The following is an 18,939-nucleotide window of genomic DNA, read 5'->3' on the forward strand; positions in this document are numbered from 1 at the left end:
CTAAAATTTCTCCCCCAGCCTCCTGCTAGAGGCAGAGCACCCAGGTCCCTCCTCTGTCCTGGCACAGACCTCGACCACAGCCCTCTACTGTTCCATGGTGCGGCAAGCATCTGGGCATGCATGTTGACAATCTTTCAGCTGGCAGCACCATCTCCCTAATGCCAGAACCTCTCATGGCAGTCACTCGAACAAAGAGTGCTGAATGACTGAGTGAATTAATGGCACGTGTTTGGAAGAGAAGAAGGGGACTATTTACATGTTTGTTAAAACTTCTCCTAAGTGTAAGGGATAACAATGACACAGGAAATTCTTTTTTTAACTAAATTAAATTAAAATTTTTATTGAAGTATAGTTGATTTACAATGTTGTGTTAGTTTCAGGTGTATAGGAAAGTGATTCAGTTATATATATTCTTTTCCAGATTCTTTTCCCTTATGGTTATTATAAAATATTGAGTATAGCTCCCTGTGTTATACAGTAGGTCTTTGTTGCACAGGAAATTCTTAAAAAACAAAACAACGAAAACACCTGGACCTCCTGAGAACTCATTGTAACTTTAAAATCACTTACATGGTGTCAATCACCCAGAGTTCTAAATACCGATCATGGTTCACAGACATGATTTCCATTTGACATAGATGCCGTGACTTGGGGGTGATGGACCTAAGCTGTGCTATTATGAAGAGAATGGATTCAGTGCCCTTAAAACACGGGGTCTCAGGGGCCCTTATTTTTTTATTTTAACTTTTTATTTTGGAAAATTTCAAATATATACAAAAGTAAAGAGGACAACATAATGAACCTTCATGAACCAACTGTCAAGATTCAATAATTTTCAACTCATGGCCAATTTGGTTTAATCTATAACTTCATCCACCTCACCAATCCATGTAATTCTTTTGAAGCGACTCCCACTGTCATATCATTTCAACCATAAAAAATGTCAGTGTGTATCTCAAATATATGACGATTCTTTTAAGAAGATAACACTATCATTATCACACTTAAATAACAAATCCTTAATATCATTGAATATTCAACCCATGTTTACATTTTCCCATTGTCTCACAAACTTTTTCAGTTTATTTGTTCAAATCAGAATACAAACAGGTTCAAAAATTGCAATCGGTTCATATGCTCTTAAGTCCCTCTTTTTAATCACTAGGTTCCCATTCTATCCCCTTTTTAAAAACTTTTTTTATTTGTCGAAGAAACTGGATTGGTTATTTTATAATGTTTCCCACAGTCTGGAGTTTGTGGATTATATTCCTGTGGTATCATTTACCCTATACCCTCCCTCCACCTATAGGAAATAAATTTCTTTTGAAAGTGTTATATTTTATCCTTTCATTAAAAAAATAAATTAAGGGACTTCCCTGGCAGTCCAGTGGTTAAGCCTCCGTGCTTCCACTGCAGGGGGCGCAGGTTCAATCCCTGGTTGGGGAACTAAGATCTCACATGCCGTGCAGCGAGGCCAAAAAAATAAAAATTAAAAAAAAGTTAAATAGTAACATACCATACCACACGTACTTTTCTCTGCCTTGCTTTTCTCACTCAACCTTATATCCTGGTGATCCCTCCACAGCAGTTCACAGAGGTGGTCCACAGTCCTTTTTTACAGCTGCATAGTACTCTACCACATGGATGCTACCTAGCTTATTCATCCAGTCCCCTACTGATAGACATGTGGGTTGTTTGAAGTTTGTTGCTATTACAAATAGTGCTGCAGTGAACAGCAAATATATCTCTTTGTATTTTTGCCAGGATATCTTTGGAATAGATTCCTAGAAGGGACACAGCTGAGACAAGGGATAATTGCATCTGTAGTTTTGCTAGAAATTGCAGGCACTCTGCTTTTAAATGCAATGTGTTTCTAGAAGTTTTGTCATAAAAGGAATTCTGGAACAGATCCTATTTTAGTTACCTGTTGCTAAATAACAACTAACCCACAAAAGTAGTGGCTTAAAACGGCCCCATTTATTATTTTCTCATGATTGTGCAGTTTGGGTGGGGTTCCTCTGGGATGGTTTGTCTCTGCTGCATCTGGTTGGCTGGGACAGCTTGGCTGGGCTGGAGAATCCAAGATGGCTTTATTCATGTTCCACACCTCAGCTGCAGTGGCTGGGATGGCTGGACGCTGGCTGGGCTTCTCTCTCTCCATGTGGTTTCATATCGTCCAGAATTCCAAGCTTCTTAAACATGGTGCCTAGATCCCAAGGCAGTAAAACTGGAAGTTGCAAGAACTCTTAAGGCCCAGGCCCCAAAGTCATATGACGTTACTTTGACTGCTACTGAGCACGTCTCAAGGCCACCAGATTCAAGGGGGAGGGGAACAAACTCCATCTCTTGTTGGGAGGATGATGTACGTGTAGATGATATACGTACAGAGATGAAAGAAATTGTTGACGGCCACCTTTGCAGACAATTTACCACAGACCCCAACTGCATATATGTGTTACACAGACCACAAATGCATGCCCTGTTCTTATCTGCTTCAGCATCAGCAGACTGTGGAAAGGGTCCATAAGGGTGGTGAGAAGTGAAACACCTCTTTATACTGCAGTATTCAGTGTATGTAGTGGTAAAGCTCTACAGGGGGCCCAAAGTGGAGATAACATCTGTCACGCAAAAGGGAGAAAGTCCTCCTTCGAGGCAGGGCACTTGATCACCTATCTATCTAGAACATAAACCTATCAACAGCTATTGTATTCATTCACTCTGTCTGTGTTTATTCAAGAACACTGTTCCATGCTCCAAGAGCACAGCAGTGAACACAAGGGACAAGGTCCCAGCTCTTATGGTACTTACTTACATTCTAAATGGGGAAACGCAGAACACGATCAGGGATAGAAAGATAAATAAGAGAATATCCTGCCCTTGAGAAAGATACAATGTAGCTGAAAGTAGGGGTAAGCAATGGTGACCTAGCTAGAACCAAGTAGAGATAATGGAAAGACAAACACAACTTTGTATGAGCAGAGGGAAACCCAGATTAGGGCACCTGCTCTGCATAAGTAGCTACAACACCAGCAAGAATGTCTGCAGAGGTACGGACAGTAATGAGGAAGACAGCAGTTCAGAGGAAAAGAGAGGAAGGGAGGGAGCACTGTGGCTGGGGGAGTTGGGGAATTCTGCAGATGGGAGAGACGCACGGCGGGGACCAGCCTCTGCCTGGGTACCTGACGCCATATTGATGGGTCCCAGGGGGACCTGTGTGATTAAAGGTTCTCACCAATACAGCTGCCCACCAAGGTGGGATCCCACTACTTGTTGAGAGGGAGAAAGACAAAATGGGGACTTAAGACTGACGGATTGACCTGGGAGGTAGTGCCGTTCCATGTAAAATATCATACTGTTCGAAGGTCAAAACTGGAGTCCCCTGACAGGTGTTCAAGGCTTGGTCTCTGGCTCTCACCTCCACATGCTCTCCCTTGGTGACCTCACTCAGTCTGCGGCTTTCCAGAGCATCTAAGTGCCAGTGACACACAAAAGATCTTCAACGCCGACATCTTGCCATACTTACATATCAACCATTAATCGTACAGCACAGGGAACTATAGCCAGTCTCCTGGGATAAGCCATAATGGAAAAGAATATAAAAAGAGAATGTATGTATGTGTATAACCGAGTCACTCTGCTGTATAGCAGAAAGTAACACAACATTGTAAATCAAATACACTTCAAAACAAAAAAAACAAAAAAAAAACTACATACCACTCGGAAGTCTAATAGGCACCGTAAGTGTCACATGGCCAAAATGGAATCCTTGATTTTTCCTGCAAAAAATCTACTCCTCCCCCAGCTTCCCTGTCAGTGAGTGGCACCTCCAGCACCAAGTTATTGGAGCCAAAACACTGGAGCCTTTCTTGGCTCCTCTCTTTTTCTAACACCCTACACGCAGCTGATCAGCTTGCCTTGTTATTCTACCTTCAGAATAGATCTCAGATTCAACCACTTCTCAACACTTCTTCCCTTGCACCAAGCCTCCATCACCTCTCACCTTCTAACAGATCTCCCGCTTCCTCTCATGCTCCCCTTGGTCTATTCCCTACCCAACTGCCAGAGGAAACTTTTAAAACTAAAAATAAGGTCACAGAATATCCCTCATTAAAACCCTCCAATGGCTTACCACAGCAATTAAATGAAAATTCAAACTCCTAACCTCTCATTTGGCTTACAAGGCCCAGATTATGCTAGTCCCTGACTTGGGCTTCAACCTCACCTTATGTTACACTTTCCTGTCCTTGCAACGCTCGAGCCACAATGGCCTTCTTTATGTGTCTTAAACATGCTGAACTTACTGCCTCCTTGGAACATTGCTCTTTCCCCTCCATCTCTGCGTGGCTGAAAACTCTTCTTTTAGGTCTCACTTTCCCGACAACTGTATCTAAAGGAGCCCATAGTTAAAATTCACTAACCAGGGCAAAAGGGTACAGTGATGACAAGCTCTTGTGGTACTTACATTCTAAATCGAGGGAATCAGAACCCAGTAAGGTATACCCTGTTACCCTGCTTTACAGCTTTCACAGCATTGACTGTACTCTGAAAAATATCTTACTTACTCATTTTTTTATTATGTCCATCTCCCTGGTTCAGTATACATTGGCAAAGGGAGATAGGACAGGGCTCTTAGCTATCTTGCTCTGTACGGTACTTCTAGCCCTTACAATGGGGCCTAGCATACAGCCGGATCTCAATGAACTATAAGAATGAATATAGTTAACTATATGAGTGAATGTGCTTGCATATATTAAAAAATATAGGAGTAAATTACAGTTACAAAGGAAGAATCTGTTATAGATGAAAAGCTGTTTATATTCTCTTCACCTCAATTATATCCTTCTAAAACTTGACCTCCAATCCCACCCCAACATTATGTTGATATCAAGGGTTATTGGACCCATTCATTTCATTTGCCATCAGGGGAATTGACATCAGCCTAATTACCCTAAGGTGACATACACTTCCTAGAGGGCAACATACCTCTTTGTTTCCTGTAAAAATGTGTTCTTTCAGGGAGGTGTTAAATGTAGCTGTTCCAGTGATGGGTTCTAATGGCATTTTCTTTGGTCTTTGACATGAGCAATCATGACCTAGCCAGAACCAAAGAGACATAATGGAAAGACAAACACAACTTTGTGTAAGTGGAGGAAAACAAACACAGATTAGGGCACCTTCTCTGTACCCTATATGGACTAATACAAACAACAATGAACCTGATTTAACAGTCTGATGCTGGACAAATTATTTTGTCCTTCATTACAGAAATAATTTCCTCTTTCTGTAACATCTAGATAATCATGCTTATTCTTCCTGACTTCCTTGTGATAGATGTATTATTTTGTATCACAATATTAGGTGCTGAGGTCTCTTGGGAATCATTTAATCCATATCCAAGTGTGGAAACTGAGGCCAGGTGAGGTTAAGAGATTGACCCAAGCTCACAGCTAATTATTGGCAGGGCTGGAAATAGAGCTCAGATCTCAGGAACCTCAGGCTAGTGTTCTTTCTGCCTCACCATACTGAAACGTTTGCCCTGTTGTTTAGCTTCTTACAGGTGTATGCATTATCTTCAAGTTAGCTCATACAACTCTTGAGGACGGTGATAATAATTCCTCTCCCCCACAGTGCTTAGTTGGTCACATATAAATAAATACTTATTGGGACAACCCTGGTGGTCCAGCGGTGAAGACTCCATGCTCCCAATGCAGGGGCCCTGGATTCAATCCTTGGTCAGGGAACTAGATCCTGCATGCCGCAACTAAAAGATCCCGCAAGCGGCAATGAAGATCCTGATTGCTGCAACTAAGATACGGCGCAGCCAAATAAATAAATAAATAAATAAATATCAAAAAAAAAAACTTATTAAATGAAGGAATAGTCTGCCATCAGTCCACAGTACCCGCCACCCCTCCCTGTTGTAATCGTCAGCAACTTTCCAGTTATCTCCCTTCATTCATTTGCACCTGCCTTTCTCTCCATGTGACCAGCTTTTCTTGGTAACTTCGACAAGCTCATAAATGGTCCACCTGACAACTCTGGCCACTCAGTTTCCTAAACTCCTCACCTCCAATGATCTTTTCCTCCACCCCACGTTAGGTACCCATTCCCATGCTCATATAACTCAAAACCTTGATTTTAAGCACTCCATTCTTTGACCGCTGCCTCCTGTCTCCTAGTTCACTTATTTTAATACCTGCATTCCAGCCACTCTCCAACCCCATCAGGAACTCTGATCCTTTGGTCCCATCCATTTTTCACTGTCCTTCCTCCCCTCACTCTCTTCTTCATCCAGCTAGACTCCCTGGTCCACCACTGTGATCACTTCTTTGTGTACATCCACAACGCCCTTGCCATTTTCTTTCTCTATCATGCTTGCCCGGAAAAACTCCAGTCCTGGTTAAAGCCAACTCTATACTTTGTCCTTACACCCAAGCAGTGGAACAAACCTGGTTAAAACAGTCATAACTTGCTGTTTAAACTTATGATCATAAATTATAGGAGGGCCCTCGGCAGTGCCTGCTAACTCTTCATATCCTTAGTCTACCCTCTCTCACTCTTCCAGATGCCCAGTCCTCAGTCTTACCTGATACTCTCAACTACTGATACTCTGGGAAGAAAATAAAGCAAAACAAAAGAGAGCCAATAGCATCTTGTCCAATAATCTTATTTTCTCTACTCTCCCAACCTCCACACCTTAAGATGGATGAAGTGTTTATGCTCTTAATTAAGGCTAAATTTTCTGTTGAGACAATTCTCCACGTGTCTCACATTTCTTTTGTTTCAGGCTGTCTTATCAAGGATGTTTGTAGAGTGAACAGCCTTGGAGATAGAGATAGTGTCTCCCCTTGGAACCAACATCAGGGATGCTTACTGTCCAGTGTCATAAAAATGTCTCTCTCTGGAGCAAAGGACAGGCATGTTTACTGCCCCATATAAAAGACTGAGGTTTGCTGAGTTCAGATTTCCTTACTTGTAATGCAACCCACTGAGTGTGCAGGTGTCACCTGGCTCTCTTCACACTGCTCTGTGGGAACTGAGGTTCAGGAAACTGATGCAAGAAAATTCTGATACTCTGGTTACCACTCTAGCTGTGAGAAATGAAGTCCTTTGTCTCTGACCCAGGAGTCTCACATTTTCTGCCAGCATCCATGAAATTGTGACAGGCTAACTTGTTAGCATGCAAGTAGGGTAAAGTCTCAGACACTTCAGAGTTCTTGACATGTTCTGATGCATCCTCTGAACTGCATCTCATCCCCCCTTGCCTTCTCAAGGACTTTGCTCCCACAGGCATCTGCTCTCTCCTTTGCCTGGTCAATTTTCCCCTTTCGACTGTGTCACTCCTCAGCCTGTACACAGGTAATAACTCCCATCTTAAAAGACAAAAACAACTTCCCTTTGGCTTCTCATTCTTCTCCATTTACAGCCCCACTTCTCTGCTACCTTTTAAAACACTACTTGAAAAAAATTGTCTGTATTCTTTTCCCCCACTTCTTCACTTCTCATTCCCTTCAGATTTTCAATGACACGAGTTTCCTGAAACCCTTCCTAAAGCTGTCAGCCACCTCCAAAGAGTCTAATCCAATGGTCAATTCTCATTTCTCTTTTTATTGGACTTAGCAGCACTCAACCAGGTGACTACTCTCTTACCTGAAATACATTGTCTTGATGTGTGTTTTCTTATCCCACTCAATCTCTTTTGCTAGCTCTTCCTACTGTACTGAGGTTATGTGATCTTTGTTCTTCATTCCATTAATACAGTATATTACATTAATTGATTTTCAGATGTTAAACTAACCTTGCATTCCTGAAGTAAATCCAACTTGGTCGTGGTATATAATATTTTTTTTGAATGTTGAATTCGATTTGATATTTTGTTAAGGATTTTTGAATCTTTGTCCATGAAGGATTCGTCTGTAGTTTTTTTTTCCTTTTCTTTTTTCTTGTGACAGCTTTGTCTGCTATGGTATCAGGGTAACACTGGCCTCATAAAATAAGTTGGGAAGTGCTCTTTTTTGTCTTCTGAAAGAGTTTGTGAAAGACTGGTATTATTTCTTCTTTAATTTATTTTATTCATTTTTATTTTTGGCTGTGTTGGGTCTTTGTTGCTGTGTGCGGGTTTTCTCTAGTTGTGGTGAGCGGGGGCTACTCTTTGTTGCAGTGCGCGGGCTTCTCATTGCAGTGGCTTCTCTTGTTGCGGAGCAGGAGCTCTAGGTGCTTGGGCTTCAGTAGTTGTGGCACACAGGTTCAGTAGTTGTGGCTCTTGGGCTCTAGAGCACAGGCTCAGTAGTTGTGGCACATGGGCTTAGATGCTCCACGGCATGTGGGATCTTCCCGGACCAGGGCTCGAACCCGTGTCCCCTGCATTGGCAGGCGGATTCTTAACCACTGCGCCAGCAGGGACGCCCTATTTCTTCTTTAAACATTTGATAGAATTCATCAGTAAAGCCATCTGGGCCAGGGATTTTGTTTGTGAGATTTTAAATTACTAATTCAGTATCTTTACTTGTAGGTTTAGTCAAATACTTTATATCTCCTTGAGTTGGTTTTGTTTGTGTACTTCTAGAAATTTGTCCATTTCATCCAAGTCTTTTAATTTGTTGGCATTAAGCTGTCAATAATATTCCTTTATAATCCTTTTAATTTCTATAGGGTAGGTAGCAGTATCCTATTTTCTTTCCTGATTTTGATAATTAGTGCCTTCTCTTGTTTTCTTAGTCAGTCTAGTTAAGGGTTTGTCAATTTTGTTGATCCTTTCAAAGAAGCAAATTAAAAACTTTTTCTCTATTGTTTTTCTGTTATAACATTTATTATTTCATTCCTTCTGCTTGCTTTGGGTTTAGTTTGCTCTTTGTTTCCTAGTTTCTTCAGGTGGAAGCTTAGATTTTTGATTTGAGACCTTTTTCCTTTTCTGATATAGGCATCTAAAGTTATACATTTCTAACCACTGCTTTAGATACATCCCATAACTTTTGATATGTTGTATATTTTTCATTCAGCTCAACTTATTTAATTTCCCTTGCGATTTCTTCTTTGACTTATGGGTTATCTAGAAGTGTGTTGCTTAATTTCCGAATATGTGGTGTTTTCTCAGATTTATTTGTTATGGATCTCTAATTTAATTTCATTGTGATCAGAGGACATACTTTGTATAATTTCAATATTCTTTATTTTATTGGGACTTAGTTTGGTCTTCAGCATATGGTCTATCCTAGAAAATGTTTCATGAGCACTTGAAAAGAAATATGTATGTTGCAGTTATTGAGTGGAGTGTTCTATAAATAGTAGTTAAGACAAGTCGGTTGATAGTGTTGTTAAAGTCTTCTCTAGTTGTTCTATCAATTATTTAATGTAGGGTGTTAAAATCTCTATGATTGATTGTCTATTTCTCCTTTCATTTCTGCTGGATTTTGTTTCATACATTTTGGGATTTGGTTCCTAGCTGTATGCATGCATGTATGTATGTATGTATGTGTGTGTGTATATATATATACACACACACACACATATATTTATTTATTTTTAAAATATTTATTTATTTATTTAATTTTAAATTTTTGGCTGTGTCAGGTCTTAGTTGCAGCATGCGGGATATTTCTCTGTGGTGCGCGGGCTCTTCATTGTGGTGCGCGGGCTCCAGAGCGCATGGGCTGTGTAGTTTGCGGCACGCAGGCTCTAGTTGAGGTGCGTGAGCTCAGTAGTTGTGGAGTGTGGGCTTAGTTGCCCTGCGGCATGTGGGATCTTAGTTCCCTGACGAGGGATTGAAACCGCATCGCTTGCATTGTAAGGTGGATTTTTTACCACTGGACCACCAGGGAAGTCCCTATATATTTATAATTGTTATATCTTCTAGATGTTTTGACCTTTTATCAAAAATGTCTCCAGTAATATTTCTTTTCTTAAAGTTTATTTTGTCTGATATTAATATAGCCACTGTAGGTCTCTTGTGGTTACTTATTTTTTTTTATTTTTTTAAAATTGAAGTATAGTTGATTTACAATGTTGTGTTAACTTCTGCTGTACAGCAAAGTGATTCAGTTATACATATATATACATTCTGTTTATTTAATATTCTTTTCTATTATGGTTTATCACAGTATAATGAATATAGTTCTCTGTGGTATAAAGTAGGACCTTGTTGTTTATCCATTCCATATGTAATAGCTTACATCTGCTAACTCCAACCTCCTACTCCATCCTTCTCCCAACCCCCTCCCCCTTGGCAACCACAATTTTGTTCTCTATGTCCGTGAGTCTGTTTCTGTTTTGTGGATAGGTTCATTTGTGTCATATTTTAGATTCCACATATAAGTGATATCATATGGTATTTGTCTTCCTCTTTCTGACTTACTTCACTTAGTATGATAATCTCTAGGTCCATCCACGTTGCTGCAAATGGCATAATTTCATTCTCTTTTATGGCTGAGTAGTATTCCATTGTATATATGTACCACATCTTCTTTATCCATTCATCTGTTGATGGACATTTAGGTTGCTTCTATGTCTTGGCTATTGTGAACAATGCTGCTATGAACATAGGGGTGCATGTATCTTTTTGAATTACAATTTTACCTGGATATATGCCCAGGAGTGGGATTGTTGGATCATATGGTAATTTTATTTTTAGTTTTCTGAGGAACCTCCATACTGTTTCCTATAGCAGCTGTAACAACTTACATTCTCTTGCAGTTATTTTTTGCATGTTGTATCTTTTCCATCCTTTACTTTCAATCTACTTATATCTTTGAATCTCAGGTGTGTCTCTTGCTGACCTGTAACACAGAGTTGGAGCTTGCTGTTTTATTCAGTCTGATAAAACCTGCCTTTTGAGTAGGGTGTTTAGTCCAATCACATTTAATGTACTTATTGATACAGTTAGAATTTCTTTTGCTATTTTGATAGTTGTTTTCTATATGTCTCATGTCTTTTTTATTCCAACGAAGTAATGAAATCATGAAGTGCCAGTGTATTTGTAAACTACTTAATTTCTTGCTAAATAAAATATGCGAAATACAGGAAAATAGAAGGACTCATACATCTGTCACTCAGACATAACTTTATTTAATGTTGCAGTATGTTTTCTTCCAGAGTTAAATTTTTTTTTCTATTCAGATATTTGCTTGCTTGATGTTTAACAGAGCGTATATCATACTATTCATACAATTGTATATTTTTATCTCAGGCAGTCTATTATATGCATTTTCCATGTGTTTCAACTACAGAGGAGCAGTCATCAGCAGAGAGATAATTGAAGCAGTTAAGCAGAGACCCCCTTAGAAGAGCTTTTGACTCAATGAAATGGTTCTGAGGGCCCTGTTGTTGAAATAACTGCCCTTGTCAAAGAACTGGACAGGTCCAAGGGTTGGTTTGGAAGACAAGATGTCTGAGCAGCACCTGTTGCATCATGAGTCTCAGTTATACTTGGTTCTTTAGTTTCTTACTTTTTGAAATATAACAAAGGAAAGGCATTGTCTCCTGTATGTTTGGTAAAATTCACCTGTAAAATGGCTGGATTTAGTGTCTTGGAGAAGTGGTATGAACTATTTTTTTTTTAGTGTTGATTATGTGTGTGTATGTGTGTGTTCATGTATAAATCTCACATGGTATCGAGCTTATTGATTTTATGGTATTCTAACGTTTTGTCTGCTTGTCTATTAGTTTCTGATGGTGCAGTTGCCAACTTCTCTATGTAGTTCCATCAAATTTTGCTTTATGTGGTTAAATGCACACAAATTCATGAATGTATCATGACTGTGTATCTTCATGGGGGATAGTTTCTTTTATGATTCCTACAGATCACCTCTTTATCTCTATCAGTCCTTCTTGCCTTAAATTCTTATGCCTGATATTAATGTTATTAGACAAACAATTTTGGGGTTAGTATTTTCTTGGTACATAGTTTTCTTTAATTGCCTTTCCCCAAACTTTTTGGTAATATTTTCTAACCATATATCTTGCAAACAGCAGATAGTTGGATTTCTTTTTTTAAAAATCCAGTCTGAATGTATTTGTTGTGTTGTTGTTGCTTTTTAATAGACAGGCCTAAACCATGTATATTTATTGTGATTAATAATATACTTGGACTTCTTTATACAATCTTATTTGAGTTTCCTATTTATCATAATTTTAGTTTGCTTTTCCTTTTCTTCTTTCTTGCCCGCTAATCTGGTAACTAACTCTTCTCTAGGTCATTTTTTTTTTTCTCTCTCTCCATAGGTTTGGAAGTCACACATTCTATTTCTCTTATTTTGGTGAGTCTCCTATTTTTAATATATATACCACTAAGGGACTCTGTCATACTCAAGGCTGCCATAATCATTTAAATAGCCTTTCTATATTTGGGATAATTCCCTGGTCACAGATCCCTCTTCCCCAGTGTAAAACTGAGAACTCAAATTCCCTGCCTCCCTTGCAGCTAGGATGCAGGCCTATGACACTGGCTCTGCTAACCAGAAGCACCAGTGGAAATGTGAGGATGTGAGGGTACAAGCTCTGCACATGGTTGCCACTGTCCGGGTGCAGGTAGAGGCTGATATCCAGTTTGTGGAGGTGGCAGTGGCTGCAAGACTAATTTTCTGACACAGAATTGGCATTGATGCTGATGGCAGGAGCAGATGAAGAGAAGTTGAGCTCCTGGCATTTGGTGTTTGATGGGAGCAGCAGCAGTTTCTTCATCACACCAGCTCTATTACATGGTTTAGAGCACTTTTTCTAGAAGCTCAGCCCACGCTTGTTTTTTCAGCTCTCCCAGTGACTCTGGGAGCTGTTGAAGATCGATTTAAGAAATTCTTGCTTGGATTTTGTTGTTTGCAACAAAAAAAACTTTAACCAATGTAATAGCTTGTCAAAGTGTAAAATTTAAGACTACCTCACTCCTTCTGAATAAAAAACGTTGTCTTTAACTCAGAACTCCTTTCTGCCATTATCTACCACATTTTTAAGGGCTAATAACTTAATTTCACCTGGTTTTAAAATTCCAAAATACGGGTACTTAAAAAAATACTACTGATTTAGATTAACCAAGATATTCACTGATTTATCTGTTTATCCTTCCTTCTCCCACTCACTTATTCCTTTTGGGTTCAGCTTTTTTCTTGTTGGAGTATATTCTTTTGTATCTTTTTCAACGACCATCTGTGAGTCCTAAATTTTAAAAATGTGTTTATTTTATTCTTCCCCTTGAAAGATGGTTTAGCCAGGAATAGAATTCTAGTTTCTCAGGATGGACTCTCAATACATTGAAGATATTTCCCATTGTCTTCCATAGTCTATTGTTGCTAATAAATCTGCTACAGGTTGACTGTCATTTCTTTTAAGATAACTTGACTTTCCTCAGTGGTAACTCTGAACTTTTTTTTTTTTTAATTTATTTATGGCTGTGTTGGGTCTTCGTTTCTGTGCGAGGGCTTTCTCTAGTTGCGGCAAGCGGGGGCCACTCTTCATCGTGGTGCGCGGGCCTCTCACTGTCGTGGCCTCTCCTGTTGGGAGCACAGGCTCCAGACGCACAGGCTCAGTAATTGTGGCTCACGGGCCTAGTTGCTCCGCGGCATGTGGGATCTTCCCAGACCAGGGCTCGAACCTGTGTCCCCTGCATTGGCAGGCAGATTCTCAACCACTGCGCCATCAGGGAAGCCCCTGAACATTTTCTTATTGTGTTTGGTATTCTCTAACTTCACTACTATGTATGGGTCTCAATTTAAAAAACTTACTCTGCTTGAGCCTTAGCATCTTCCTTTGATCCGATAACTCATTTTTCTTCCAGTCTGACAAATTCTCATGCATCATTTCTATGGAGATTGCTTCTCCTTCATACTCTATTTCCTCCCCTCCAGAAACTCTTTTATATGTATATGAGGTTTTCCAATTCTATCCTCTAGGTCTCTGAACATATCTTTGCTGCTTTGGCAGTTTATTATATGCATTTTCCATGTATTTCAGACTCATCATAAAAACCATTTTATAATATAAGGATGATCTGGCTCAAAAGTCATCAATAGTTGTCTACTTCCTATCACATAAGCTACTCTTTTGGCTTTCCAGGGCCTCATGCATCCAGGCCCTGTCATTGATTAGCTGGGTAACAATGGGCACACCCCTTCTTTGGACCCCAGTTTCCTAACCTAAAACGGTTACTGAAAAACTTAAATGATGTAAAGCATATAAGGCGCTGGCAAATGCCCACCACGGTTGTAGCACAGTAAGTAAACTTGGGTGTGGCTGCCTAGCTCACAGCAATTACCCTGGTGGTCACATCTACATGACATCTTTCCTCCCACTGTTTCAAACATGAATTCTGAACGGAAGCTGTCATCAATTCTCAGACCTTGCTTCCTTGGTTGTAGTGATTGGCTGAGGCATGGGCACATGAGTCTAGCCTGATTAGTCATTCCTTGAGACTTTTAAAATTTGAGGTTTCCTTCATGACTGCACAGTACTTAAGATGTGAGTTGAGCTGCTGGCTGCAGTAAGGGAGAATGAAAGTGACATTTAGAAAAGGGTGGGGAGATAAGGGTGGGACAGAGAGATTACCAATACCATTCAAGTTCCTGGCGTCATCAGCTTTGATGACATGGGACTTTTCAATACTACAGATTCCTTTAATATTTAAATATTTTATATATATATATATATATATATATGCCAGAATAACCTTATAATAAAGATTTAAAAAATAGTATCAGAATTTGAATATGAATCTTATTTCATTTTATTGCTCAATGACATAGATTTCTTATTCCTATTTTTCAGAATGATTGTCACCCTCTCTCCAGCTATGGAAATGTAGTTGTTGTAATAATAACATTAAATTTGAATGGTTCTGCAGAGTTCCCACAGCCTTTCATATCATTATCTTATTTGATTGTGTGAGATGAGTAGGCCAGGTAATGTTATGCTTAGTTTTTACAGATAGTGAAATTAAGATGCAAATTAAATGGTGTTCAGGGTGGAGGAGGGTGAGAACCAAGCTGGATATTAAGCATTATCTATTGGGAGCTTGGAACCTTCTATCTGCAAGTTGTCAGGGATGGTGCCTTGTAAAATACTTTCATTAATTAATGTTAATTAGAAAATTTCACAAGAGCCCTGAAAACTTTCATTAGCTCAATCCTAAAACCTATTAAAATGCATACTTGGTCCACAATTTACGTTCATACTCTCAAATGCACTTGTTTTCCCCAAAGTGAATCTTCCCCTTCTTCCTAATCAAGTTTCTGTTATGCTTTTAAATTCTAGAACTTTTAACTCAGAGGAGAGATGTTTGGGGGTGAGTTGGGGGAAGAAGGGGATGTATTAATTCCTGGCTAGACATCCACAGTGCTTAATAGGCTTGTGTATGAATGAGGGTAAATTCTTACACTCCTGGACTAAGAACTCTGTATTGGACACAGCACATGGGTAATTGTTTACAAAGCTGACTTGTGATCAAAAAGTACTCTAGCAATATTATCACAACACCTCTGTTGCGGAGAACTCAAGTGTTTTCACAATATTAACTCCTTCACCCTCACTGAACTGATAGGAGAGGCGGGGTGGGAAACAGTATTCCTATTTTATGTGCAGGAGTTGATGAAGTAAAGGGGAGAGAGGTACTGAGGATGCAAAGCAAGAGCAGTCTGGCTTCATCATGAGTGTTACCTCGCAGTTGTGAGAATCCCTCCATTTTAAGTTGGAAATATAATTTATGATGAGGAATGTCATTTTAGATAATTGTTTCTATAGAATCAAGTCTTTGGTATGCCAAAGAATATTGGAAGGATCATGCTATTCGTCAGCAGTGTTTTTCATGTTGCACTCTGATATTTTCATTTTTTGTGGGGCTAAAAGCTTTTTGTTATAAGTGCAGCACTATAAGACACTGACAGTCCTGGCATAGGTCCCCTTTTCTCCCGACTGCCATTAGACCCAAATCGATCCTCTAAATAAAGCCTGTCCCAAGAGACACAATTGATGTAGGGAACAGGGAACTTTTTAAAACCAAGCCTGACGTCACACATTTGTGTTCTAACCATCTGTACCTTTTATTAACCAAGGGCTGGAGTCGCCCGGGCGGACAGACACAGGCGCACAGCAGTCTTCTCCCACACAAGCCTGGAATGGCAACAGTGTGCTGCTGCCTAAGAAAGAAAAGCCGTTTCAGAGCTGTGGGGTGGCGTGGGGGCGTGTGTAGCAGGGGAGTCATTCCTCTCCTCCTCCATCCAAGGATGCTATTTATTGGCAATCCAACACATCTTTTTTTTTTTTTTTTTTTAATTGATTTCTCTCGAGTGGGAGGCAAAACCCTTCAGATGCAAATGAAGAAAGGGGGAAAAATGCAAGCCAGGCAGGAGGATTTGGGGAGAGAACCACAGCCTTGCTTCGGTTTGGAACTGCGGGTAGAGAAAGGCTCAGGCGTCCATACCAGTTTGGCTGCGAAGGTGCTGCCTTTCTGCCCAGAATGCCAGCATCTCCCCCCTCCCCCACGGTTGCTGCCCGCGGGAGGGCGGCCCCCCCCCCCCCCCCACACGTCCCCTCTAACCTCCCCAGGTCTGGAGGGCCGCGTGCCAGAGAGAAAAGGGGCGCTCTTTCTCCTTAGACAACGTGCCAGACTCCGCCAGTTCACGCTCCCCCTCCCCCCTCCCTCCGGCCCTGCCCTCCTGCCCGACCCCCCACCCCCGGGAGGACAGCAGCTTCCCGGTGACCATCTCTCACCCCACTCCCTTGGCTCTTGCATCCTGCGGAAGCCCAGGGGCGAATCCTCACTCCCCCTCCACGTGCGAGTTCTGTTCGCCACCCTCCCCTCGCCGCTCCCAGGAAGGCAGCAGCCCCCAGGTGCCCACCTCTCACCCCCTTTCCGGCCCCTCACCCAGTCCCTGCAGTCTCCTCCGGCTTTGGGGAGCGTTCTGCCCGCTCCCTCCACGTGCGAGCCCCGGGCAGTTAACCCCCCCTTGCCGGGACCCGCACCTCAAGCCCGGGCTCCTCCCACCTCGCCCAGGGCGCGCGCCCAGGGCACCTGGCCGCCCCTCCCCCGGCTCCGCTCCCTTACTCGCCCCCGCCCAGCGCGCCCGGCTCCGCGCCCACCCTCACCGCTTCCTCCCCCGCCCTTGCCCATCCGGGAGGCGGGGCCCGAGCGAGCGCGGCGGCGTGGCCAATGGGCGCTCGTCTTACTCTGGCCTCTCCCCCGCGCGGCCGCCAATCGCGGCGGGCGGTGGTGGTAATATTGTGGAGTGGAGTTTGGATGCCGCGGCTGCCGCGGGCTGGAGCGGCGCGGCCGCGGGGGCTGCCCGGCTGTCTCGGGAAGGGGGCGTGAGGCGGCAGCGGCTGCGGAGACAGCAGAGGGAAAAAGGAAGAAAGGGAGGAGGAGGGCGGGGAGTCCTCGAGGAGGAGGTGGGATCCTCCAGTTCCTCACCTCTCGGCTGCGGAGGGCGGCGGGGAGGCGGCGTCGCCCCCTGCCCGCGGACTCCTCAGCTCACTGCAGCCGACCCGCCGGCTCCGGGCGCAGGCGAGGCTCCTGGGGCGGGAGCGGTGGCCGGGCGGCGCCGACCGCCATGGCGTTCCTCAAACTCCGCGACCAGGTAGGCGAGGGGCGGCAGGCCCGGGGGTGGGAGGGAAGGCGGGAGGAAGGGGGGGCCGGCGGTGTGGGCCGCTGGGCGCCCGCTCGGCGGGGCGGTGCGAGGGAGGCGGGGGCGCCTCGGGGGTCGCGGCGGCCCGCCTGTCAGCGCAGCCCGGCCGGGGGAGCCCACGTGCCGCCTCCGTCCATCGCCGCCGGAGGGGCGGGTCCGCGCTCGCGCCGGGCGCCCGTGTCCGGGTCCGTGCCTCCTCTCCAGGTGAGGCCGGGGCCTAACAGGTGGCTTCCCGCAGCCAGGCGGGGCGCTGCCGGCGGCCGTGACCGAGGGTCACGACCTTGCTGACTTGTTGGCGTCGCCGGGTAGTTCGAGGCCGACTCTCTGGGTCAAAGGAGATTTTGCTCAGGGAGTAGTTGTTCAACGTGCAAGTTCCCGCACTTGTTTTCTTCTGACATCTTGTGCACCATCTTGGTTACTTTTCTTGACTCAGGAAGAGCTGATACAAGAATACCTGAAGTGCGGTAAAATGTCATGACTCTTGGATTGAGGAAATATTTTGTGTCTAGGAACGAAATCGCAACTGTATCAGAATGACTTGTACACCTGAAAACGTGGAACGATGGGTAACAAGGCTTTCAGGCGATGCAGAGGTTTCCAAACATCTGAATCAAAGGGAAATTAACGTGTGAAATATACCGAGTCACAGTAGACTTCTTAGTGCTGAAAATTTATCTTTGCCATTTGTTTTTCTGAACAGAAGATAGTGAACGGATTTGAAGGGAAGGTAATTGCACGTATTGGGAAACTATTCCGAAAGTGAGCTCCCCTTTTGAAAAACAGTGGGGGAAAAAACTTGAGATATATTTTTCAGTGTTGTCTCTTAGTGAATATTGTACCTTAAATTCTGAATCTAAGTAGTGTCATTTCATAAGTGACTTTTCTGTTTAGGCTGATGGCTGAACTTGTGTATCATTTGTATCAGGAAGTTTTTAGTTGGTGTTAACATCATCAGGACATGATACTTTGAAAAACTCTAGTGTTTAGTCAAGCTTATACTTTGTATTTCAAATTGTGGAATTGCATTGTCCAGTATGATAGCCACTAGCCACATGTGGCAATTTAAATTAACTTTTATTTATTTATTTATTTATTTATTTATTTATTTATTTATTTATTTATTTATTTATTTATTTATTTATTTTTGGTTGCATTGGGTCTTAGTTGCTGCACGCCGGCTTTCTCTAGTTGCGGCGAGCGGGGGCCGCTCTTCATTGCGGTGCACGGGCTTCTCATTGCAGTGGCTTTTTTTTTTTTTTTTGAAATTCACGTTCTTTTATTTATTTATTTATTTATGACTGTGTTGAGTCTTCGTTTCTGTGCGAGGGCTTTCTCCAGT

At 42.5% G+C, this 18,939-nt stretch overlaps 1 protein-coding gene across 1 annotated transcript in view; it reads left to right on the forward strand.

Annotated features, from left to right (window-relative positions):
• The first annotated feature begins 17,224 nt into the window (after nt 1–17,224).
• The window catches only part of ANKRD28 (ankyrin repeat domain 28), a 175,560-nt gene continuing 173,845 nt past the window's right edge, over nt 17,225–18,939 (forward strand). Inside the window, exon 1 of the mRNA XM_068545877.1 lies at nt 17,225–17,552. Within this exon, the coding sequence (XP_068401978.1) occupies nt 17,526–17,552 (27 nt within the window). The 5' untranslated portion in view covers nt 17,225–17,525. The remainder of the gene's footprint in view (nt 17,553–18,939) is intronic.

This window comes from Eschrichtius robustus, chromosome 6 (assembly GCF_028021215.1).
Source record: "Eschrichtius robustus isolate mEscRob2 chromosome 6, mEscRob2.pri, whole genome shotgun sequence".
Lineage (NCBI taxonomy): Eukaryota > Metazoa > Chordata > Mammalia > Artiodactyla > Eschrichtiidae > Eschrichtius > Eschrichtius robustus.